The sequence below is a fragment of the Prionailurus viverrinus genome, chromosome B2, assembly GCF_022837055.1.
Source record: "Prionailurus viverrinus isolate Anna chromosome B2, UM_Priviv_1.0, whole genome shotgun sequence".
NCBI lineage: Eukaryota > Metazoa > Chordata > Mammalia > Carnivora > Felidae > Prionailurus > Prionailurus viverrinus.
Window position 1 is genome coordinate 118924887 of NC_062565.1, and position 27128 is coordinate 118952014.

Consider the following 27128-nt stretch of genomic DNA (forward strand, 5'->3'; position numbering starts at 1 on the left):
GACTGAGCTACCCAGGCGCCCCAAGAGTTTCTGTTTCTTTCCCTAAAGCCTTAAGATTAAACAACGCAGTCGTGCTCAACACAAATTTATAAATAGAGGGATTGAAGAGAAGACCTATCCAAAAACCCCATGGTAAAGTAATAGGTGCTCTATCATAAAATAAAATGAAGAATTGAGAAATGGAGATGTCTGGGTGGCCCAGCTGGTTAAGCGTCCAGCTCTTGACTTCAGCTCAGGTGATGATCTCATGGTTGTGGGATTGAGCCCCATGTCCACGCTGAGTGTGGAGCCTGCCTGAGATTCTCCCTCTCTGTTTCTAGCAATCTCCTCTCTCTCTCTCTCTCTCTCTCTCTCTCTCTCTCTCTCTCTCTCTCTCTTTAAAATAAAAAAAAATTTTTTTAAAGTAATTGAGAAATACTGTATATTCAAACAGATGGTTTGGAAAATGCAGACAATCTCCGCCAATATTTTACTCCATTATTTGGGTATTAACAGTAGAAGAAGAGCTCTTTTTATACAGATTATTTGGATAATTTTTTCCATGTCTAAGTAACATCTATGAATTATTTCTCTTTTCCCTCTATGAAATTCATTTGTTATGGACATATAATTATCACTTGACTTATTAATATTAATGCAGCATGTTAAAGGCAGGTATTTTTAGAATGCTAGAGATTCCCAAAGTGATTTTCACATTGGTTTTAGAAATATGGTAGTATATTATATATGATTATATATTAAGGATGATTAATACTATTAGAATTTTAATATTTTAAAGGAAATAGTGATGAGCTTGAATGTTATCATTCTATTCTTTTCAATTTGTCTCTGCTCTCTGCTTATTTTGAATGTGAATCCACACTCTGCCTCTTAGTAGCTATGTGTCCTTTGGTAAGTGACCTAATTTCTCTGTGATTCACTTTCCTTCTCTGGGGATAATAACAGTACCAATCTTACAGGGCTATTGTGATTACTAAGTGAGTTAGTAAAAGGTTTTAGAATAGTGCCCGTACGTAGTATGTAAGTATGTACATATATACGTACCTGTGTAAGTTTTCTCTTACTGTTGTTATACAGATAGATGACAGAGCGTCATTTTGTTTGTTTGTTTGTTTAAGATTGGCTCGAAACAATAAGCAAAGTACCATTGTCTTTTCTATTTTCCATCACTCTTGCTTTTTCACCTCTAAAGCTAATGACAGGCATGAGGCAGGGTATCAGGGCCTCACCCAGGCAGCAAACAGACATGCTTGGGCAGGGGGACCAAGGTGGAGCCCAGCGCCAACAGATGGTCCAGAGGGGCAGAAGAGGGGACCGGGAGGCTGCCAGGCAGTTCTCACCCAGGGTGCTGGCGCTGGATCCGAAATCACCGTGCTAATCTAAGCCCATTAGCTGGTGTGGTGAGGTGCCTTTGCCTGCTTTCGTCCCTGTGAGGAACGGGCTTGGATGGAACTGAGCCTGAACGGGAAGGGCCTCCCTTACCCGGGCCGAGAGGGGCTGCGGGAGGCTGTGGCTCACAAGAAGGTAATTGAAGGGTCTGTATCAGGAGGAAGGTGGAAATGAGACAGTGCAAATAATGAAAAGTGTAGTTATGCCAAGAGATGAAGGAAGGAGTCGTTAAGAATTATAAAGTAAGATCTGCCTCAGAGAAATCCCATGTCAATATACACATTCTCTCTATAACTTTGAATTGCCAATATGTAACTTTTCATTAGGGGCAGTGGCCATTAAAAAATATTTTAGTTTTTTAACTAATGCCGTACTACTACAGACATGTAAACTTTTCCCAGTTATGAAAATGAGTATAAAAGATTGCCATTCTTCTTTGACCATCAAATCCCCAAAATGATAAACCAGTTTGGTTTGGCTTTTAATTTACATTCTGAATTTTGGTTTCAGGTCATTATCACATGAAACATACATTTCTTTATAGCTACTGCATAACAGGAATAAAGTATTAGAAAACACAGCAGAGCTCCAGGAATATCAGCAGGACACATCATTTCTTCATCTGATATACAGCCTATTTATGTTTTCATCATGGAAGTCGTGATTAGCATAAGATAACAAGTCTCGATAAGAAATTATCTGCTATCGTAGAAAAATCTTAACCTTTTTAATGAAGCTGGTATTCCATTGTTCTTCTGATCACAATAACCTTCTTACAGAAATTAAATTTTATCTTTCAGAACCTTAGAATGATTTTCGTATTCAGATTGTGAACTAAAGTGAATTTTCATATTTCATGGCTGTCTTTACTTCTATATCGAAATAAAGTTGGGTGCATAGTAACATCAGTCTGAGGCCTCTTTGGCACATATTAAATTAGACACATCATTTAGCTAAATGTAAGTGATATGGTTGGTGAGTGCTTCCCAAGTAAATAGGTTACATTATTTAGCAGATGCCGCCTTGGATGATTCTAAAAATACTCATCATGGTCTCAGTGGCATTTTTCCCGTATTGGCTCTTTGGGTGCCAATTGCAATCGAGAATGAAGTTCTGAGGGATTCATGGTACAGCGTATCAAAGGTTATCAAGTGGCTTTAAACGTCACTGATAATTCTCCCTAACCTGTGCCTGAAACTAGGCTAAAGGAAAGTAAAACTTCAGTCCTTTCTAATGCTTAATTAAGATAGTCTTGAAAAGTTTTTCTGTTTGATGTTTCTTGCTACTAATTTATTGTTTCAAAGTCTTCTATCTTGTATTTGACTTCCTTCAGTGTTATGATGCATAATTGATATGCCATTTATATTAGGTAAAATGATAAATGTGAAGCCCTTGAAAATATCCCCTGTGCCTGCTAGGTTCAAGGCAAAAATAAGATTCAGGTGTAGCATTAGACAGTCACCAAGCCTATCCACCATTGCAGGCCTGCAACTCCCTTGGCATGGTCTTGTTGAAGATACCCTACACGTTGTTTCTCTCCAGTTGAAATAATCCCAACTATCTTGGCCTTTACAGGTCAAATTTTTCTGGCTTTAACCATTTTTATAATTTTCTTTGAGCTCTCCTAATGTGATATACTTCCACCAATCCTTAAATGACAAGGTACCTTGGAAAGGGCCTGGCCTATGAAGAAGGGAAACAGGGAATAATGGGGGGAGGTGCGTCTAAAACCTAAAAATAATGCTAACCCAGACTTCTTAGCTTTGAACTAGAACCTTTCAGGGTGATATCTCTGGGACTGTTTTGGCAACCCAGTGGATCCATTCAGAAAATAGGAACCTTTTTAGCCTTACCCTGACTGATATTCAACTTTGATATACTCACTTATTTTCTTAGAATGATTGTCCTTTATTTTATTATGGAAAAAAACACCACCGGCTGCAGCTGTGGGGAGACCAATTCAGATACATTTTATTAGAGAAGATGTATATTGCTATGGGGAAAAGTGCCTGAAAAAAAAAAAAAAAGAAATATATTGCCAAAAAATTCTCTAGAGAACAAAGACCATGTTAATATTATATATCAGACAAAGCAGATTCTTACCTGTTTCTAGATTCTTTATTATTAAAGATGCTTTCTGTTCAGGGCATATAATTTCAGTGCCTCCTAAGGCATGCATTTTGAACCACAGTTCTCTCTGTAAATTATGAGTTAAAGAATTAATTCCGTTCCACTCTCTAGTAAAAATTCATTCCTTGAAGACTCATGTTGGAAGTCATCTGTGAAGAACTGCAAAAATAATCGGTTCTTACTTTTTTGCTAAAATTAAATTAATTAGCTTAACGATGTTTCTAATGTTTCCCTTATTTCTTACTTAAAAAAAATAATGACATCTTACAAAACTGAAATGGAGATTATGGTGGCTAGCCAGTGCTGGCCTTGGTCCTTGAAAACTGAAGTTCCTTTTTTTTCCTAAGTTATGACTGGTCATCTTGTGCCTGGTCTAAGGGGATGACACCAGCCTGCCTTGCCTTCCCGCTCCCAACCAGCACCCATGCACAAGTGAAAAAGCATTTAAAAGACAAGTAAGCACGGTCAGTTTCCATTTACTCAGAACCTTTAAGAACTTTTTCTGCAACCTTACCTCTATTGAAGTTATTCCTCTAAGTTCACTAATGACAATATATAAGAGTGTTGTATATATTTAATAGCATTTGTCATGTAAATATGATAGCATTTACTCTATTTCCCTGTTTTAAACATTTTAGAAGTTCACTTATTTAGTCCATATAACACTTTGAAGTAGGTTCACTTGTTAACCTCATTTTATCGATGAGGAAACTGAGGCCAAACCACATCTTGAAAAGTAGCAGAGCTCGTTTGAACTCCCGCATTTCGATTGCCCCTCAGTACCATGTGCTGCTTTCTCAGGGCCCCCCACCCACCAAACCAAAAGAAGTCCACTTGGTTTCACTCTTATTGAATTTAGAATGAACAGCATTTGATGCTGTCAGCTGCCCTTCTTTTGAAACTCTATCCTCTGAATTTGTGACAATTATGATTTTTTTCACTTCGGTGTTTTTGTTTTTGTTTTTAATTCCTATCAAAGTTAGCTAGTATATAGTGCGATAACGATTTCAGGAGTAGAATCCAGTGATTCAGCCCCTACATATAACAGCCAGTGCTCATCGCAACAAGTGTCCTCCTTAATGCCCCTACCCATTTAGCCCATCCCCCTCCCACAACCCCTCCAGCACCCCTCAGTTTGTTCTCGGTATTTAAGAGTCTCTTATGTTTTGTCCCCCTCCTTGTTTTTATATTATTTTTGCTTCCCTTCCCTTATGTTCATCTGTTTTGTCTCTTAAATTCCACACATGAGTGAAGTCATATGACATTTGTGACAATTATTTATTAAGCACTGTTCCGTGACAAGCAGTGTGCTAGGCACTGGGGACATTTCAGTGAGTCAGACAAAAGTCTTTGTCTTTGGGGAACATACATTCTAATGGGGAGAGATAGATAATGACAGACTGTGAAAAATGAACACAGTAAAGTAAATTACACAGTATGGTAGGAGGTGGTAGGTGCTGTGGAAGAACGTACATAGATATTTATGAGGAGAGAAGCGTCGAAAGGATTTGGGAGTGCAAATTAAAGAGTGTGGTCAGGTAAAATTCTGTTAAGAAAATAAAATTTGAGGGGCGCCTGGTTAAGCATGGGACTCTTGATTTTGGCTCAGGTCATGATCTCAGGGTTGTAAGATTGAACCTGGATCAGGCTCTGTGCTGAGTGTGAGCCTACTTAACATTCCACGCGCCCCCTGCCCCACCTCTCTTTCTTCCTGTCTCTGTGCATGTGCACTCTCTCTTTCAGATAAAAAGATAGGATAGAAACAAACAAACAAAGGAAGAAACAAAGACACAAAGAAAGAAAGAAAAAATTGGATGGCAGGCAGTCTCCCAGGATGGCAGGATGGGAGACTGGCCATGAGGATATCTGGAGGAACATTGCCAGGAGAGGAAGCAGGAAGGGGGATGAGCAGGAGACACGGCCTAGAAATTACTGAGAGGGCAGAGCAGGAACTTGTGGGCTGTTCTGGGGAAGCTGGCTCTACTTTTGAGAAAAGTGGGGACCTCTGGAGAATTTTCAGCAGAGGAGTGACCTGATGTGATGTATGTTTTGATAGGATCACTCTGGCTATAGAGGAGGCAAGGGTGAGAAAACAGGAGGCTATCAGGATAATCCGGGTGAAAGACAGGACCAAGGTACAAAGGCAGTAGTGAGAATTAGTCATGTGTTGAAGGGAGAGCCAACAAGATTGGATTGGAGGCAACACTGAAAGGCAACTTCTTCTTGATATGAAAGGCACTGAGAATAAGGAGAGGCAGGTAGAGAACAATTTGGAAGATCCGATGACTTCCTCTTCCAATTCAAATAACCTTTGTCTTCAAATGGTTCTTTTAAAAAAATACGTATTTATTTTGGGGGGCAGGCAGAGAGAGAGAGAGAGGAAGAGAGAGAATCCCAAGTAGGCTCCATGCTGAGCGCACAGCCTGACACAGGGCTTGATCTCACAATTGTGAGATCATGATCTGAGCTGAAATTGAGTCAGATTTAACTGAGCCACTCTGGTGCCCCTGTTTTAAAATGATTCTTACAGGGGCGCCTGGGTGGCTCAGTCGGTTAAGCGGCCGACTTCAGCTCAGGTCATGATCTCTCGGTCCGTGAGTTCAAGCCCCGTGTCGGGCTCTGGGCTGGCGGCTCAGAGCCTGGAGCCTGTTTCACATTCTGTGTCTCCCGCTCTCTCTGACCCTCCCCCATTCATGCTCTGTCTCTCTCTGTCTCAAAAATAAATAAGCGTTAAAAAAAATTTTTTTTAAATGATTCTTACATAAGGAGTTTAAAAATTGCATTCATCTGGTGTGCCTGGGTGGCTCAGTCGTTTTAAGTGTCTGACTTCGACTCAGGTCATGATCTCACAGTTCATGGGTTCGAACCCTATGTTGGGCTCTGTGCAGACAGCCCAGAGCCTGGAGTCTGCTTCAGATTCTGTTTCCCTCTCTCTCTGCCCCTCCCCCACTCTCACTCTGTCTCTGTGTCTCTCAAAAATAAACGTTTAAAAAATAAAAAAAAATTGTATTCATGTTATTAAAACATTTTGTACACTATAAAATGTTAAAATTTGTATCACTTTTTTTTTTTTTCAACGTTTATTTATTTTTGGGACAGAGAGAGACAGAGCATGAACAGGGGAGGGGCAGAGAGAGAGGGAGACACAGAATCGGAAACAGGCTCCAGGCTCTGAGCCATCAGCCCAGAGCCTGACGCGGGGCTCGAACTCACGGAGCACGAGATCGTGACCTGGCTGAAGTCGGACGCTTAACCGACTGCGCCACCCAGGCGCCCCTGTATCACTTTTAAAAATTCATCCATTTCTGTGTTGTTGAAGACAATTACTCTTTTTTTTATACCTCAAATTTCAACTTGATATACTTTATTATTTCAGAAGCTTGAAGCGTGTGAAGTTCTGAATGCTCCCAATTTTAAACCCAACATTCTTCAATGATTTTTTTTTTTTTAAATACAACTCATCCTAGACAGGGAGACTTTAAAAACAACTTTAAAACCATTTTGTGGTATCCATTTTCAAATGCCAGTAGGCTGTATTGTGTACCGAAGTGTGATATCAGGTTCCAAGAAAGGGATATAAATATGAAGTAGCTGCCCTGCCTCAGTGGAATGATTGAGTGATGTGATTTTGTTTTGTCATTTCAAGGGAGTGAAAAAAATAGACCCCGAATTCTATGAAAAATTTATCAGTCACAGATTTGGAGAAGAAATGGTACATCGCATAGATCTTTGCTCCATGCTAAAGAAAAAACAAAGTAATGGTTATTATCACTGTGAGTCTTCAATTGTGATTGGTGAGTGCCATTTAAAAATTACTTATTATCTTTAATTTTGATTTTGTTAATATTGTTTCTTTTTGGCAGATACTTAGGGCTAGATGTATGTTTTTTTCAGCGATGTATTTTTGTAAATATTATGTTTCGGCAATAATACATTGGAAATTTTGTAAAACATACGCATGGTTCGTGTTTATCGGTCAAGATTTTAGTACCTTTGGTTTTTATATACTTTTGTGCTTTAAATATAATGAAGTCTTGAAATGTTGATTTGAAATTCATTCCAGTTTAATTTTATTTCATGAATATGAAGAAAACATTTTCTCCAGTGAGGACCTGTATGAACGCACCATTCCACACAAGGCATTTTCATGTTTGCTGCTTTTAATTAGGAATAGAATATTCCAGGTCAGAACGTTTCATTCTGAGAAGATAAAGTCTAGGTGGCCTGCAAAGATTGAAAACGTGTTCTTCAATTTCTTCCCCAAAGGAAACATGTTTTGTGGGGAAACAGATTCACGCATGAATACTTCTCTCATCTTATCAGGGAGATGGCATGTGATTAAGACAGACTCATACACAATTACGTTTCCAAGTGAAAAATGTATAAACCAAATGAAGATTTTTTTTTTTAAGCCAGAGCAGGGCTGTTCTGCAGTGTGAATGTATTCAAAGGAATTTGTTCACATGTGATTCACATGTGCTATTTCAAATCCAGGCATCATTCTTATAAAATGGTGAACTTCAAGACAACCTGATTTGTATACTTTTGAAGTAACATGAAAATATTCGAAGAAGATAAATACCCATATCTAAATATTTCAAGGTCTTCAACCAAGATAATTTCTCTCCACATCAGCTTGAAGAAAACCCATGGAAGTATACATCCTAAAAGAATCTTAATACTGAAGTCTTTTTAATGCATTAAGGAAATGTTCCAGAGGCACAATTTTATTTCCAAATTCTCACTAGGTATCTTCAGAGTGGTCGTCATCTTATCTTCCAAAGATCTTAGCTATCTTAAACAGGAGGTATTCAATATGTCGTTTGAATTTATGTTCTGAAACATTTCAAGTCGATTTTTAAGGAAGACTTTTGTGTTTTCAGGAGTTTTGCTGGAGTGCTGTCTTCCATGAAGTTTTGATGAGGGCTAAACATTTCCTTTTAAGTTCATTGCAAATGGCAAATGTACAGTTTTCTTGTGGAACACAGATTTTGGCCAACTTGCCATATCTTCTCTGTGATTACTTTAAGCCAACGTTGAAGGAGAGCTCAGTGCTTCATTGCCTCTCCCACTCCCATTTAAAAAGCAAACAAACCCCCCTGAGCAATCTAGAATTTCCTGAAGATACTGTGGGGTTGGCATGTATCACTGACATTGCCATTAGACAGCTGTGTTCAGCTCATCCCAAATCACAATACATCAACCATTGAATTTTTAATTTTATTGCTCTTTTCAGCTTAGTCTTCAAAACTCCCCTTATTCCAGGCAATATCTCTAGATTTTCCCCTCAGGCTTCTTTATCTCTCATCTTTTTCTAACTCAAAGCAATTTAGCTTCTTCTAAGCTCCACCAATCTTGTATCCCCATACTGATCATTTAACATTTATTTTAAAAAGTGGATTTTGCCTATTACAAATACTCTACCTTTTCCATCACATTTTGTGATGCCAAAATGAACTTTAAAATTATATCTGCCTCGATGAGGCTCCTGGGTGGCTCAGTCTGTTAAGCGTCTGACTCTTGGTTTCGGCTCAGGCATGATCTCACAGTTTGAGTTCGAGCCCTGCTTTGGGCTCTGCGCTGACGGTGTGGAGCCTGCTTGGGATTCTGTCTCTCTCTGTGTCTTTCTCTGCCCCTCCCCTGCTCATACACACACTCTCTCTCTAAAAATAAATAAACTAAAAAAAGGATTTTAAAATAATATCTGCATCTAGTATAATAATTATTGTGTTATAATTAATACACACTAGAATTCCTTTATTTGCTATGGCTAGTTATTGATTTTCTCAATCTTAATCTTATCTGAGTTTTGTAATAGAGAGTATTTAGGAGGATTCAGGATACTTTCTTTGTGAGTTTCATTTCTTGATCAGATTTAACTGACTTCTTTTTGATTTGATCCTGACTCAAATTTAAAGCCTGTTTCCTGTACCTTGAACCAATATTTTATTGTATGCATTTATAGAATGGGACAGATTTACATTCTTAACATATTTTGCATTCAGAATTTCTAGGGTAAGAAGTTGGGTTCAAAGACTCAGAATTTTTTATAAAACTTTGTATGTAGGTACATAAGTGAATTTCTCTAGGGAGGGAATTCTTCGGATTGGCATATTTCCTATGTCTTAATTTGGTAATAAGGCATTCTTGGAGAGTACTAGATTCCAAGTCATGGATTTTCTTTTCAGCTGTCTCAATTATGCCATTTAGGGTATCTTATCATTATTATTTAAAAAATATCAATGACTATATGCTTCATTTCTAAGATTTCCAGTTGATTCTTTTTCATATTTTCCTCTTCTGTTCTTTGCTTTGTGGATGCTATTGCTTCATTCAGCTCTTTGAGGATTTCAATATAATTAATTATTAATGTTCTTTTTATATATTTAAAAGTATTTTAGTTTTTCTTTTTTATTGAGTGAATTTAATGTGTAACATTGTATAAACTTAAGGAGTACAAGTTTTTACTTTGATATATTTATGTATTATGCTTTAATTGCCAATGTAGTGATATTTATCACATTATATAACTGTACAATATTTATGTTTATATTAAGTATATTGTATACTAGATCTTTATGACTTATTTGCTACTTGTTATAAGTTTGTACACTTTAAAACACCATTACTCTTACTTCCCCAACCCCCAGTGTCTGGTAATCATGATTTTATTATTTTTTTTACAGATTTAATTTCCTAGATTCCACTTATAAATGATATCATACAGTACTTGTCTTTCTTTGACTTAGCTTGCTTAGCATAATGTGCTCAAGGTCCATCCATGTTGTTGCAAGTGGGAGGATATCCTCCTTTTTCATGGCTGAATAATGTTCCATTGTGTGTACGTATGACATCTTTTTATCCATATTTTGGATATTGTGAATAACACTGTGATAAACATGGAAGTTCATATCTGGTTGAAATCCTATTCTCATTGCTTTAGGTTTATATCCAGATCTACTGGATCATATGATGTTTCTATTTTTAATTTTTTGGGGGACTCTGCATACTCTTTCTTATAGTCTTTGAGCCAATTTACTTTCCCACCAAAAGCATATAAGGGTTCTGTTTTCGCCATATCTTTGCTGGCACCTATTGGTTCTTGTCTTTTTGTTGATAGCCATTCTAACAAGTGTCAGATGACATTGTATTGTGGTTTTGACTTGCATTTCCCTGATGATTAGTGATGTTTAGCATCTTTTCATGTGTCTGTTGGCCATTTTGAACAAAAAGACAAATAATCGGATTTAAAAATGGGTAGAAGAGCAAAGTAGACATTTCTCCAAACAAGACTTCCCATATTTTTTAAATCTCTAGTTCCGTGGGTGTGAATTCTTCTATTTGTTGGATCTTTTGTGGCACTTCCTTTCTTCTGATGCTTTTTAGGTTTTTGAGAGCTCGTTGTGTTGTACATCTGTGGTTTGGCAGATGAACTGGCAACAGCAAACCGTGCTTGTCCATAAGGAGTTGGAATCTATTCTTTTCGTGTCTCATCGATTTGTGAGATGTGTTGTTTTGTTTTGTTTTGGGTTTTGTTTTTATAGTAAAGACAATTAGCCCTTTGCCATATTGGTCCAAATATTTACCAGGTTTTATTTTACATTTAATTTTGGTCACAAGGCAATTTTCACATTAAATGTTTTTAGTTTTTGTTAAATTATAGATGGAACGTTCTCCTGTGATTTCTTCCATTATTATATAGAGTCATTTCCAAATCAAAGATTTGATACGTATTCATTTATGTCTTCCAGTTTTTTTGTTATTGCTTTTGCATTTGAGCTTTTAATCTACCTGGTATGATCATTTATACAAGTACTCGGACACAGAGGATTAATGCAAAAATCCAGTTGCTAAAAGTGAGTGTGAAGTAGGGATTTAGCTTTAGGAATATATTTTTATAATATTTTTTATACCCCAACTGTATGTTCCAAGATCACAAGTTAGCATCTTCCATTTTGTACTTCACTGGCACAGGGTTTGTTTGTTTGTTTTCTAATTTTAGTAATTTGCCAGTATTGGGGTGATTTATGTAAAAAATCTTGGTTTCTGCTGCCTTCTGAAAAATCAGAAAATGTGATACTGGTTCTCCATTCTTGCATGGTAGCGATATTCTAGATAGGGTAGTAGGCACACTGACCTTAGAATTAGCTGCTTTTTATTATCCCCCGTATTCTGTTGTTGTTACCATAAATTTGCTGACCTTGTTCTCACTCTGTGCTTGGCTCCTGAAGCCCTCTGAATTTGGATCCCCCTGCCAGCTATTGCTGTTTCCTGTGCCTGCTTTACATTTCAATGCTGAGCATTTTCCTCTGTCTTTAGCCATCATGTACCTCGATGTGAGTGTTAGGGGAGTTTGGTAGAATATGGAGACATCATTCATATTTTCAGATACAAAAAAAGGTTATATCTCTTAGTTCTCTCATCATCAAAACTTTGGGTAATACTATGCCTACTTAATATTGCGCTGCAACTCCTTACAAACCTAACTGCAATAATCAGCTAAAATTCAAATCCAAAAAGGAAAAAAAAAAGGAGCGCCTGGGTGACTCAGTCGGTAAAGCATCAAACTCTTGATGTCGGCTCAGATCGTGATCTCTTGGTTCATAGGTTCAAGCCCCACATAGGCTCTGTGCTGACAGCATGGAGCCTGCTTGGGATTCTGTCTCTCTTCCTCTCTCTCCGCCCCTTCCCCTCTTGCATGTGCTTATGCTTTCTCTCTCTCAAAATAAGACTTTTTTTAAAAAAAGGTAAAAAAAAAATTTTTGTGGTGAAACCAGGAATGAAATATGGCTCAGGTATCCTAGCATGGTGGAAGCTGTTCTCAGTGAGCTACTTAACAGTTGGGTGAACTAATTTTTCTCAGGCAGCTATATTCCATTTATATTTCCTTAGGGGAGGTAATTGACTAAATGACACCCTTTGTAAGATTGATGAGCAATTTAATGATTGCAAAGACTAGTTTACTTTCAGCTCTCAGACATACCTTATAGGAGGCAATGAGGAATTTGAAAGGTCTAGACGTTGTTGTTGTTGTTGTTGTTGTTGTTGTTGTTGTTGTTTTGGCAGGCCAGTGTATTTCTTTATAACTTTCGCAAGTAGGTGTGGAAACCATAATTTTCTGGGATCCTGACTGTTTTTTGGTTTCATAATAATTAGTCATCGTTAACTTAATGAATGTTATTGAGCATATACAATGCATATATGCCTTGGGCTCCTGGGTGGCTCAGTTGGTTGAGTGTCCAACTTCAGCTCAGGGCATGATCTCACGGCTCATGGGTTCCAGCCCTGCATCAGGCTCTGTGCTGACAGCCTGGAGCCTGTTTCGAATTCTGTGTCTCCCTCTCTTTCTCTCTCTGCCCCTCCCCCGCTCATGCTCAGTCTCTCTCTATCTCTCAAAAATAAAACATTAAAAAAAATTACAATGTGTATATGCCTCTCTTTGGTATAATGAGGTATGGAGAACTATAAGACAGTCCTTAAGTGTGATAGTCACTGGGCAATGAGAAATGGGGAGGAATGAGGAATAGATGAATAGGGGTTTGTCCATGACAATAGTGGGCTATGTTAGGACACAGTGGAAGAAGCTTATGATTTTATCTTCTCAGAGTGTGGGAGTAAGGAGTGGCAGAGGTCAAAAGAATAGGATCAGACTGAATAGGCAGATGGAGAGTAGCAAAAGGACACCTTCTAGGAGCAGTGGTTATGATTTACAGGGGAGGGAAGCGATGGGTTGGGAAGCAGTGAAGAGGCAATATTAGTGATAGGAGACACACTGCAAAGACTAACGATTGAACCTGTAATCTAGTTAGCTAAGGAAGGTGTGGCAAGGAGCTTGCTAGGTTTGGGTGTAGAAGTAGGTGAAAGAGGTAGAAAAGGAGATACGCACAGTCATACATATTGAGACAGAGGATGTGTAATAAAAAGACTGAGCAGATAGACATGGGATAAAAAGAAGGTATGGGGGGTGGGAGGGAGGAGAGGGTGGGTGATGGGTATTGAGGAGGGCACCTTTTGGGATGAGCACTGGGTGTTGTATGGAAACCAATTTGTCAATAAATTTCATAAAAAAAAAAAAAGAAGGTGAAATTTAATACTTCCTGTAATAACACAAGATTGGATCCTGAAGTTAAGACTTTAAGTTCGTTTCAGACTATAGCACAGAGGCAGTGAGAGGGTTAGGATTGGGCCATCCGTGGGCTCAAATAGAAGCATACAGGTGTGCACAGTTACAGTTGTAGAAGATGAAAAGGGTCATAGGTAAGTTAGAGCCGACTCAGTTATAGTTAACTCAGCCTATATCCAGTGCCCAACAGGTCAGACCAGCAAGATACCAGACTCCGACTTTATGGGCTGAAACACAGTGAGAATTCCAAGTGATGTGAATCAATGAATTTATTCTATCCAAGGCCATCCACACACCCTTAAAAACATTTAAAAAAAAAGCGCCAATTTCAGAGTACCTGGGTGGCTCAGTTGGTTGAGCGTTTACCTCTTGGTTTTGGCTCAGGTCACGATCTCAGGGTTTGTGGGATGGAGCCCCACGTCAGGCTCTGTGCTGACAGGACATGGAGCCTGCTTGGGATTCTCTTGTCTCTCCATTGGCCCCTCTTGTCACTTGTGCTGTCTCTCAAAAATAAATAAAAAGCTAAAAAATCCAATTTCACGTAAGAATGCTTTTGCTGAGTAGTAAAAGTAATTAATTGTATTTAATTTATCTCTATATGTGTGTCTTTTTTCGTATTCTATTAACATAAATGAGAAGTGTTCCTAAAGTACCTCAGCAGCATATTGAAGCAGGAGGTTGACTCAGGAAGGGCACTTGTATCATTATTTAAACTACGAGCTAAAGTAGTGACTTCCTTTTCTGAAACGTCATTTTTGTTGAAACATGACTCACAAACTATCATTTTCACATCTGGGCATTTGGCAGGCATTTTCTTTAAAATAAACTTGTCACATCAGGGGTATCTGACATGATTTACTACTATGATAAAATTCAAGCTCTCAGGCAAAAATAAGAATTTTGGAAAACTTTATTACCATGAGTTTAACAGCTTCCTGAAACTTAAAGACTTTTTCCCACTTTCTATTATGGAAAATGTCATCAACAAAACTAAATAGCACAGAGTAGAATAATGAACTCTGTTTTCCCAGTTTTTCCCCCTCTGTCACACTATTTTTATTTTACTGAGGTATAACTTATATACAAAACTGCACATAATTAAAAAAATTTTTTGTAATGTTTACCTTTGAGAGAGAGAGAAAGAGAGAGAGAGAGAGAGAGAGAGAAGGAGAGAGAGACCCAGAATGGGAAGCAGGCTCCAGGCTCTGAGCTGTCAGCACAGAGCTCAATGTGGGGCTCGAACTCACAAGCCACAAGATCTTGACCTGATCCGAAGTCAGACGTTCAGCTGACTGAGCTACCTAGGCACCCCCAGACTGCACATAATTTAAAGTGTACAATTTGATGAGTTTTTAACGTACAGATACAACTGTGAAACCATTATCACCATCAAGATACTGAACATTTCCATCACCATCAGAAGTTTACTAGTGGCCTTTTGCAATCCATGGGGTGATATTAATGATTGTTCAATGTGGGTTTTGTTTTTTGATGTTGTATAATGAAGTGGGTCAAAATATGGAAGATCTGCATAACTCAATCAATATTTCTTAAATGACCAATATTTGTTACAAAGACATATGCATAGATAAAGGATCCATTGAAAATTCAAGATACCAGAAGATTTGACTATAAAGAGTAAGAGTTCAGAAGTTTTAAGATTCCACATTGCAACTAAACTTCAAGAAACTCCAGCTTGTTGAGTTTTGGTATAGTATCAAAGAGGAATATTCATGATTATCTGAAAACGCTATTATTCTCCTCCCTTTTGAAAATTTGTATGTATGTGAGGCTGGATTTTTCTTAGGCTCCAAATGAAACCATATGTTGCAACAGACTGAATGCAGAATCAGACCTGAGGATAAAGCTGTCTTTGATTATGCCAGACATTAAGGAAAATTGCAGAAATGTAAATGAATGCTGTTCTTCTCACTATAAAAACTTTTAATTAAAAATACAGTTGTTTTTCATAAAAAGACTCGTAATGATAATATTTAAGATATTTTGAGGGGCACCTGGGTGGCTCAGTTGGTTAAGCGTCTGACTTTGGCTCAGGTCATGATCTCATGGTTCGTGAGTTTGAGCCCCGCGGTTGGGCTCTGTGCTGACAACTCAGAGCCTGGAGCCTGCTTGGGATTCTGTGTCTCCTTCTCTCTCTGCCCCTCCCCTGCTCATGCTCTGTCTCTCTCTGTCTCTCAATAATAAATAAACATTTAACAAAATTTTTAAAAAAGATATTTTGAAATAAAGAATTTTCAAAAAATTCTGTTTTAATTTCAAATGCAGTAAATATTGATAATCACCCACATGAGCAAAAGCTCTTTGAGTGGGAAGGAAGATGGGGAGTTGTCAGTAATTTTTAAGAGTGTAAAGTGGTCCTGAAGCCAATACGTTTAAGAATTGCTGCTTCAGTTCATGGTCCAAGAAAACCATGAAAAAACTTAAGCCTCAGACAACTCTCCAACCTTAACTTTGATCAATATTTCCAACCTTTTCATCCAACAAATTAATTTGGATGGCTACCTAGCTATTGAATTTTTTCCTCCATTCCTTTTTAATTTCCATTTAAGCATTCTGTGATAAAAATGTATCAAGAACGAAAATATCCCAGAGTGCCAGTACCATGTCTATATGAATGCCTCATTTAAAAATCATTCTTATGTGATGCTGATACTGTAAAATATAGAATGCCCATTTTGCTGTGGGCAGGCCCAAAAAGTTTGTCTTGTTTTCTTTTGCACAGGCTGACAGAGAAGATGATTTAGAAAATTTCATCTCTACTTAGACCAATTAAGATGAATGTATTTCGAGTATGTTAGGAGAGGGAGAAGTGAAAAGACAGTTTATCATCTGAGGAGACTGTGCATTTTTTCCACTTGAAAACTTAGCAGTTGGAAATTTTCTCCGTTGAAAATTATCAAGTAAATTAACAAGAGCTGAGTACAGAGTATTTAATCATTTAATTTCTGACACAGAAATGAGTGACCGTATAATTTATCATTTAAATGTTCCCTTGTAAGTGTACTAGGCTGGGATAAAAAAAGAAAGCCAAGACTGTCCAGATTTAACTGGAACTGAGTCATTCTGCCTAGAAAGCAGAATGCTCTTGAAAAAGCAGAACCTTTAACATAGTAAAATTTCTCAAATGCCCATGTTATTCCTTTTTGTAATCTAATTGTCCTCTTAAATATTTCTTTGATGAAACATGTCTTCTAAAAAGAAAGCATTTGAAATTTTATGGTTATATGCCCTTAGTAAAAATGAAAAGCAACTGATCATTAGAATACTCGGCTTATTTCCTTACATTTGCTTGAGTTAGAGGAAGACAGGGATTAAGTAACTGAAAAAAAAATGAATCTTTGTGATGGCTCACTGTATTTTAACTGATTTATCAGCTATTAATCTGGATGCTAACACAAAGTGGCAGCTGTGGCTCAGGCTATTTTGAAAATGAAACCATCTGTTGGCCTGGTTTCAAACCTTATGATTTATATCAGATGCCGTAGGAACTCTGCGTATTAAAGGAGCAGTGCTCTGTGGTAAATGTAACAATCTGACAAATTAAACATTAATGCTAGAATGATACAAGAGTAACTTATGTTGTTTTATGATTTATTTGTAGAGCCTTTGATTTTAAGTGTATTTTAGCAAATATGAAAGTAAATATTGAATTTCAAATAAAAAGAAAAAAGCTACATGAATGATATTGGGGTGCAGAGTCTGTGATCAAAGATATTAAGATGTGTAGTAAACTAGTGTTAGGAGACCTTTCCAGTTGCCGAAAGTTATGGCTAACTTGCCCATTGCATTGCCTAATTGCCTCTGAATACTCTTTTTCATCACATTAATTAACGCTCTAAAGGTGCTTAGCATAGTGCCTGCCATATAATGTTGTAAAAATGTTAGTTATTGATATTAATAGCCATACTAGTCATATTAGAATACTTACGGTAACAGTGTTCTTACTGTTCTAACATCAGAACATCCATCTCAGGTTATTATAGATTTGCATTATTCTTAATGCTTTCCTTAAATTGGCCTGTGATTAACATCGGTGCATTTAAAAAATAAAAATGCATAGATATATATCAGGTGTTTTAACTTATGTATTTGTGTAATATTTTATATTGCATATATACTTATATATAATTTATATATATGTAAGTACAATGCGAGGACAAAAACTTCACTGCGTTTTTTCCTGGCTATGGGAAACACACAACAAAGTTGTCGGTCTATCTTCTTTAATGTCACGTTGTTAAAAAAAAAAAAAAAAAGCAATTTGATAATGTGATGCAATCACAGGAGACAAATATGTAAAACTCATGAAGTTCATGCCCCTTTCAGCGAAGCACTAAGGAATTCCAGAGGATGCAGAATAGTGGAGAGGCCGAGTATGTGCTATGCGGTGGCTGACCCAGGAGTTCTGAGAGGCAGGCAGACCTTGTTGTAATGGCCACTGCTACTTCCCAGCGAGGCAACCTTGCACGCATTACTTACTGACCCTAAACCCATCCATAACATGGGGTTAATAATGATGGTTGCCTCATGAGGATGTTGTGAGGACTGAATGAGATAATGCGTGAAAGGCACTTAGCATCGTGCCTGACGCGTACTCAGTGCTCACTCACTTGTGCCCATCATTATTGCTGTGTTTATCACAAAGTGTGTGTACAATTCTTAAACCCAGGACACAGAAGGAAGAGTTAGTATAAGGGAAAAAAGTCATTTTCTTTCTTTTTTCTTTTTTAATTTTTCTTGAATGTTTATTTTTGGGAGAGAGACAGAGCAGGATGTTTATTTTGGGGAGAGAGACAGAGCAGGAGTGGAGGAGGGGCAGAGAGCAAGGGAGACACAGAATCCGAAAGAGGCTCCAGGCTCTGAGCCGTCAGCACAGAGCCAGATGTGGGGCTCGAACCCACAAACTGCGAGTGAGATCGTGACCCGAGTTGCAGTTGGATGCTTCACCAACTGAGCCACACAGGCACCCCAAAAGTCATTTTCTTTTTAATCTTTACTGGGAATATACTATTTTAGGAATTAGAAACAACCTAAAAGATTGATTGTTAAACACTAGGGCAAAGGTGTTAAGGGATTTGTTAAATGTCTTTACTGACCATCTTTTAAGGGGGAAGAGAGAGTACCATTTGTGGATCATATAACCCGGAGGCCTGAGGGACCTCATGAAGTTTCTTCCATCGTTACAATTCACAAATTCTTTGTTTTGTGTTAAGCTGTTGTACTTTAGTTTTTGCCAGAGCTACATTTTGATGTCATTGTATCTGGTTAATTGAAAGACAATAATATTCTCATTGTCCAGCTCTGCCTGAAAATCCAGTTCCACCATATTCTTCTTCTGTTTTAGATTCACTCTTAAAATAGGAATCGGAAGAGGGACCATGACCCTAGTGAGTAAATGGCCCGTGGCTGCCACACTACTGTTACAGTGATATTGGGACTCAGCTGTTTGGCCTGAGCTATCCGGCTTACCTCCCTCGGGGCATTTAAAGAGCTGCTAGCTGTGCATATAAACACATTTTGTTGTATTTTACTTGTGCAATTTGTTCAACAGATAGTTATGGAACCTACTAAATGCCAAGAATTATGTTGTGTATTAAAGATCAAAGGTGGGCCAACACAGCCTCTGCTCTGAGCCAAGTCATGCAAACAATTACAATTTAAAGTGATAACGACTGCCTGAAGTTAATGGGAACCCACCGAGTGTACTTGTAATTCAGCCTGGGATTGTCGGGAAAGGCTGCACAGAAGAGGGCAGGTCTGAGCTGCAGCGAGAGCATGTGGGAAGGACAAGTGAAAGGGAGGGTGTTTTCCAGGCTGAGTAACTTCCTGAGGAGGGTTAGTAATGCATTCTGCACGTGAATTCCCTACCCTTCAGATCTTATCTTAATTCAGATCTTATTTTGTAGGGGATGGGAGCCTTCAAAAATTTGGAGTTCAGAATAACATGCTCAGATTTGTGCTTTAGAAAGTCCAGTCTACCAGTAGCATAAAAGCTCGATATGACAGAACAGGAGACTCAATCAGCAAGATGATTAGGAGACTAGGGTGGTAGCCTAGGGAGGTCCTAACGATCGTCTGCAGTGAGCATTTGCAGCAGAGACAGAGAAGGAGGGGTTCATTGCAGATCTAGGCAGGCGGGAGAATCACTCTTTTCAGGTTTACAGCAGATCATCGTAGGGGATGGGTCTAGGATGGCTCTCAGATTTGGGGTTTGACAGCTGGGTTGACGACAGTGCCCTACGCCAATGTAGGGGATAAAAGACAAACAGATTTTGGTGACAAGAAGACGAGTTTGATTTTAGACATATTAAAACACCTGTGGCCCAGTCAAGGGACACATCCCAGAGGGAGGTCTGGGGCACGGAGGACGATCTATCCAAGAGATCGGTTTGGGATTCAGTGGCATTAAGTTGGCAGTTAAAGCTGTGGGTATGAATGAAGTAGCTGGGGGTTACCTGGGAAACCTGGGACTTCAGACTAGTTTTGTAGCTAGTTACCTGAGATAACTATTGTAGAGGAAGGAAGGAGATCTAAAACCAAGAGCTAAAATAAAAGGTGGTAGAAATTGGTTAAACAAATATGACAGATCTGTTTATTGTTTCTTCTTGCTCTAGGGTCTGGACAGCAATGGCATAAAGATGCCCCTTTTTTTTAGGGGCTTCTCTTTTTTTTAATTTTTTAAAATTAAAAGAGGAGAGAGGAGAGAGGGAGAATCCCAAGCAGGCTCTGCATCACCAGCGCAGAACCTGATTCAGGGCTCAAACTCATGAACCGTGAGATCATGACTGAGCCAAAGTCAGACACTTAACTGACTGAGCCACCCAGGCGCCCCTCAAGTTCGCTTCTTTTACAGAGAAACTTGTTCTGGTAAAAACAGGGACCGTGAGGGTTGAAGAAACTGAGTATACTCATTTCTCTTTATGAAGATTAAATTCTGGTTGTTTTTTTCATTAACCCATAAAGATCCTTTACTATTTTATATGACTTGAAAATATTTTATATGAAATTCCTAGAACACGTAACAGTGGCTGAGAGAACAACATTTTGTCAATTCATTCATTGTGGTTCTATTTGATCTTCTACTGATGAGGATATTCAAGTGAATATTTTGTCTTCTGATTATGAGTAAAGGAAACTGAATTTGATAATCATAACTTTTGTATTTCATACCAGGGATTCGTAGCTGCCAAAAATATTTTCATTGCTGACAGCTCTGATCAAAGCAAAAGCTTTTATTTAAGAAGTCAATCTTAGCATAATAAGGTTTAGGAGAAAGACAGTTAATATTTTTGATACTTGTTCTCCAACTATGCATTCAGCAAGAATTCAGTATGTAAGTGTGGCATATATTCATCCATATATGATCTTTTTATTTATTTATTTTTGAAGAAGAGAGAGCACGTGAGCAGGGGAGGGGTAGAGAGAGAGAGAGAGAGAGAGAGAGAGGGAGACACAGAATCTGAAGCAGGCTCCAGGCTCTGAGCTGTCAGCACAGAGCCCGACACGGGGCTTGAACTCACGAACTGTGAGATCATGACCTGAGCCAAAGTCAGGCGCTTAACCGACTGAGCCACCCAGGCTCCCCCGTTTTTGTTTTTTTGTTTGTTTTGTGTTTTTGGGGGGGTATATATTTTACTAGCATGGCACTCTTTTTCAATGATTTACTTTTTAGGGCTTTTTCCTGTTTTTGCTAGGCAAAATTATTTATCAACCCTTTCAATAACTTTAGTAATTATTGGGGTGCCTGGGGTAAGCATCCCTCTTTGGCTCAGGTCATGATCTCAGGGTTCCTGAGATCGAGCCCCACATCAGGCTCTGTACTGACAGCTTGGAGCCTGGAGCCTGCTTCAGATTCTGTGTCTCCCTCTCTTTCTGTTCCTCCCCACTCGCACTCTGTCTCTCTCTCTCTCAAAAATAAATACGGATTAAAAATTTTTTTTAGTAACTTTACTAATTATAATTGACCAATAGCAGACACTAGTGCTCTGCCTGTTATGGGTCCATTTTCTTCCCCTTCTTCCCTGTTGGCAGAGCCCCACTTTCCCTGGATGGTGGTGAACTTCAGAGCACATGGGCCTGGCTTTAGTCCTGCTGATGACTGGGTCCATTCTTCTTGCCAATGATTAGTTTAGGAAGTGGCCTGTGACCCAATTCTGATGTGTGAGGGGAAGTCTACTTGAGACCTCAGAGAATAGTTTTGCTTGTCTGTTTGTTTGTTTGCTGAGACCTAGAGATTCTAAGGGAAGAGAACGTCATTGTTTATCGGGAATTGTTGGTTATACATGTGATGTCAGGACTTAGCAGCCACCTTAACCATGAGGACACTAGATGACTACAAGCATGTGTACTGTGTATGGAAGACTGGAAAAGTGACTCTTGATGATCTTGTTAAATTACTGAATTACCAACCCTAAGGCAACTCCATCTCTGATTCTAGGAGATAATGAGTTTCTTTACTTTTTAACCATTTGAATCAAGAGGTTTTTGTTACTTGCAGCTGAATGCATTCAATACATATTGGATGTGAAATAAGAGATGTATTAACGGAAAATGTTGGGGTTCAGGATTGAACGGTCAAGAAAGAATTCTTGAGACATTTTTGGTGCAAAAAGTGTTTTTTTTTTAAGTTTTTATTTATTTTTGAGAGAGAGAGAGAGAGAGAGAGAACATACACGGGTGTATGCACGTGCAAACAGGGGAGGGACAGAGAAAGAGAGAGGGAATGAGAGAATCCCAAGCAGGCTGCATCCTGTCAGCACAGAGCCAGATGCGAGGTTCCATCTCACAAACCGTGAGATAATGACCTGAGCCAAAATCAGGAGTCAGACGCTTAACCAAGACTGAGCCATCCAGGAGTCCCCCAAAAGGTGGTTTTATTAAAGCACGGGGACAGGATCCATGGGCAGAAAGATCTGCACTGGGATTGTAAGGCGCTATTGATTATATACTTTTTAGTTGTGAGGGGCAGAGATAAAGGAAGTTTCCAAAAGGATGCTAAAGAAGACTTACAGGATCCTGGAGGCCTGGCTAAAGTCAAGCTAAGGTTGCTTTTTGCCTGTAGCAAAGCATTAACATTAAGGCAGTTGTGAGTTCCTTGAGGACTGTTGCTCTGCCTGTTTCAAGTACTTGTCAGTAGGCTGCAAGGTGTGAGGACATTTAATATTATCTACATTTATTTTGCTTTTGTTGTCCACATCATCAATATTTTAGTTTTATGGGTACTTAAACTTTTTTTTTTTTTTTTAAGTTTGTTAATTTATTTATTTAAGCATCCAACATGGGGCTCGAACTCAAAACCCCAGGGTTGAGAGTTGCTTGCTCTTTCAACTTAGCCAGCCAGGGGCCCCAATTTTATGGGTACTTAAACAACAGTTATCAAATGCTGTTAGAAGTGTCTAAAAACAAAGTGAATACTGACATAGTGCATCAGATGAATGTTACCCTGGGCCACGGTAGATCATGACAGATCCCGAGACCTGCCAAAACCAATCTTGATTTAACTGCCTTTCATCTAGTAGAAGTGGATTTTCTTTTTATTATTTTGTGGATTTACTTTCATTCTTCCCTATCGATTTCACTGCTATTACAGAAAAAAAAAAACTTTAATAACAATGCATTGAGTTATGAAAGCACCTTTTATTTGAAGTCTTCAAATCCTTTATATAGCAGGGAATGTAACTGCTCAAGGTCAACCGGGGGAGCACGTTCAGAGCTAAATACAGACTGAGGATATTCCATAGAAAGGATAAGTAGCACCTGTGAAAAAAAACCCAGTAAATTAGAAACTAAAACCAAATTTTTGTTTACATTGTTAAATTGCAAATAAAATCTATTCATTTGGGTCCTCTTGGCTTTTTTAAAATACACTTTTTCTTGCTGTGAAGGGTGTTGCTTTCTCTCCGAAAGCCTCAGGGCATTAAAGGATTAAAAGCAGTTGAATAAGAAAGCAGATAATACAAATACTGGCCAGCAGATTAAATGTATTCTTTGCTTTTCCTTTTTTTTCTTTTTGTTTAAAAAACAAGTTTTGACATCCAATCATTGAACTTGTCCTTGAGTTAAGTAACTCATGTCAGTTTTTGTGAGTTTGTTGTTAATGCCTGAAAAGAAGGACAGACTATAAAAGCGGGACTGGACAGCAGCTAACCAGAATAGATGACCTGTTACTGGCCTTCGTTCTTACTGCATTTCCTTAATAAAACTGTCCAATGGGATTTACCACAATGCGAATGTCCCCCTGCTCCCTCTGGCTCATGTGTACAGATTTCTGCCTCCTACTCTATTTGGCCTGGCCAGGGCCTTCTCTCTCACTTATTTTGGTTGTACCCCTTGTTTCAAAAGTTAACTTCACCTCAAGAGCCAATGTGATTATCATATTAGCCATACTAAGTGTTTAATAAATAGTGGCTGGAATCAAATTGAATTGAGCACATGAGCAGGGGAGGGGCAGAGAGAGAGGGAGACACAGAATCCAAAAGCAGGCTCCAGGCTCTGAGCTGTCAGCACAGAGCCCCACGTGGGGCTCGAACCCACGAACCGTGAGATCATGACCTGAGTGGAAGTCGGATGCTTAACTGACTGAGCCATCCAGGCACCCCAGCCCAATTTATTTCTTGCCAATTAAGGGAAGGGCCTCAACTACATACATTGTTTAAAGTTAGGCCACACACATAGAAAAGTACAGCATAATAAGCATGGAGGACGCATTTGAAAATCAGCACTAAATCGGCCCGCAGCAGCCGAGATTTGACCATGATTCTTCCGGATTGGTAAAGGAGAAGGACTTCTTCTCTAACTCTAGTTATCTGCTTGCCTCCTCCCCTTTCCTAAGTGCACATACGCTGTATATGGTACATTATGTTTTTCTGCTTGTGTTTTAAAAAAGCATATTTTCTCTTCAATTACATACTGAAATTCTATAGCATATGGCAATTGCAAATTCAACTACCTATAACTTTCAGTTTTAGAGAAAAACAACTAAAACACTGGAAAGAGAAAGAAAAAGTCTTTGTTGAAAATAGGACTAACATGGGAGTAATGGTAAAAATATATTCTTGGCTCCCAAATTTCACAGTTAGATCAAGATTCTTTTGTCTGCTAATTAAAGACAGGACTTTACCAGTGAGATTAACAAGTAATCCTTCAAGTTTTTCAGTTATAACTTTTTCAGCCTCTCTTCCATGTAGACAGACATTCGTCAGAACCACTTTCAAAGATCAGTATTTAATCATGTAGCTTCGGAACCTTGCCCTTTGGTCACAAAATGGCTGCAAGGATGTCGCAGTGGCTAAAGAGTAGAGGAATATCTGTTGGGTCTGGGTGACATGCTTTGTGGATTGATTCTTGAGAATTGAAATTTGGTTTTCCAGGAACATAGAAAAACAGAATACAATATTGAATATGTCCATCCAAGCTTTGTAAGGCCCAGATTAATAGTTTTTATCTTTTGGTACCCTGGTATCAACATAAAAAACTGGAATATGTTCCAAAAGATCCCAATTTTTATGAGTTGTGTTTTCATGAATCGTCAAGCATTTCTTGAACTTATGTACATTTTTGCTGAAACTGTGACATTTCTTGGCATTAACAGTTTCCATAAGTGTGCCACCTGCTGTGTAATGAAATCTTCCTGAAGTGTTTCTTTGTGCCTAAAGGAATGTCTCCTAACGCTTGGTTCCAGAGTTTGGAGGGATGAAGCATTCCCCCCCCCCCCACCCCCAACCTTTACACTTCACAATTTAATGCCCTCTTTCTCTTTTCTCTTTGCAATAAAGGAATATATGCTTTTTTCTTTTCTTTCTCATGTGTTTCTGTAAGTTGTCAAACTCAGCTTTCCTTTAACTAATGAATTGGAGGTTTCAAAAGAGGTGGGATCTGTAAAGTTTTATAGATTCAGAATCTTTTAGTGAGATTTGTTCGAGTCCAACTTTTATATAGCAAGGTTGCACAGAAATCCAATATACATGTTTTCCAATGGAAAATAATGCCAACCAGTGATACAGAGAATAGAGCTGGTCACAGTTAACAATTATCTTTTCACATTAGAGACAATATTGTCAGAGCTTATATTTCACAGCACGTGGAGAAGAGGCGGCTGCCACCCCTCATACTGTTTCCTTTCCTCCCTACTGGTTTAGCGGTTAGAACAAGAATCCAAACAACTATAGCAGGCAGAGAACTGTCCTAACCATGATTTGTTCAAGCCAGGCCTGTGAGCAAAGGTTATAGCTTTAAAGTTAGGAACATGACACCATATCAGATATTTTTTTTCTCCTTGAGGCTAATTTCTTTTTGTAGATCTCTCTGTATTACTGAAAAGAGTCTGTTAGCCCTCTAATAGAACACCGTTAATATTCTCAGGGATTACTCGTGACTGGTATAAGTTGCTATTTTTCCTGGAAGGTGAGTGCTTTCAGGGGCCATTCTGGTATCTCTGCGCTCTGGATAGATCATCTCTTCACAGCGTGACAGGCAGCAGAACTAGGCTCCAGCTCCAATAAGCGATCTGCCTTAGAAGAAGATTGTATTACTCTTGCCCCATTAATAGAGGGATTTCCTGACAAGACATGAGAAACCAAGACATTTAAACATACTACCACTGAGCTTGGCTAAATAGCTATTTTGCTGCACATTATTCTGAAATTGTAGTGAGCTGCCTCGTAAGGTATATACCTGATAAACACACACAAATTGCGCTTAATGATACGGAGTTCTGGGGAGAGCTGCTCAGGGTCTGTGTAGCCAGACACGTTGAGTTCAGATCCCATTATGGTCCCATATTCTCTAAGAGATTTTGGCCTAGTTGTTTTTCTGAGCTCAGCTTTTCCATCTGTAAAAAGGGGACAGTAATACTCCCTATTTCACAGGACTGTGGAAGGGATGAAATGAATGGGTAAATGCAAAACACTTAGCAAGGGCCTGGCATATAGCGAGTGTCCAGGATATCTTAGTGTTTGTTCTTGTTCAGCCTACTACTTGGTTGTTTTTGTGACACAGGGAAGGGCGAGGAGGGGCTTATATCTTCTACAATTCAAGTCAGTTACATACTGTTGTATTCCCAAACAATTGGGTAGATGATGGCTACTCTCTGGGTCCTTCTGTATGGTAGCTATTCACATTTGAGGAGGGGCATATGATGGTGGGGAAGAAAGTCAGCTTTTTCACCAGTATTCCTAACATATGTATGGTTGTGTTTCAAACAAATGAACAAACAAACATCTGAACACATGAATGTGTCCATGATTTCGAGTTGAAAATTTGAGTGTATGGAAACTCTTTGGAAATCTATAGTATAGTACTGAAATTAGATTTAATTGTATAATTAACGAATCATATTTATTATAAAAAAAAAACAGGAAAGAATGCAATATGAAGACCATTCCTGGAAATCCTGGGCTAAGAGTTGCCTTAGCCTATGGTATGAAACTAGAGCTTTCCAGAATGGAGAGACACCTTAGTGATAGGA

At 38.6% G+C, this 27128-nt stretch overlaps 1 protein-coding gene across 6 annotated transcripts in view; it reads left to right on the top strand.

Moving 5' to 3' along the window:
• Positions 1–27128, top strand: part of AKAP7 (A-kinase anchoring protein 7) — a 150033-nt gene that overhangs the window by 79615 nt on the left and 43290 nt on the right. For 3 of the 6 annotated variants that reach the window (XM_047860246.1, XM_047860245.1, XM_047860247.1), the window contains exon 7: positions 7166–7313. In XM_047860246.1, coding sequence (XP_047716202.1) covers positions 7166–7313 — 148 coding nt within the window. Of the gene's footprint in view, positions 1–7165; positions 7314–7608; positions 9000–27128 lie in introns of those variants that run through there. The other 3 variants (XM_047860243.1, XM_047860244.1, XM_047860248.1) reach the window with 3 other exon arrangements.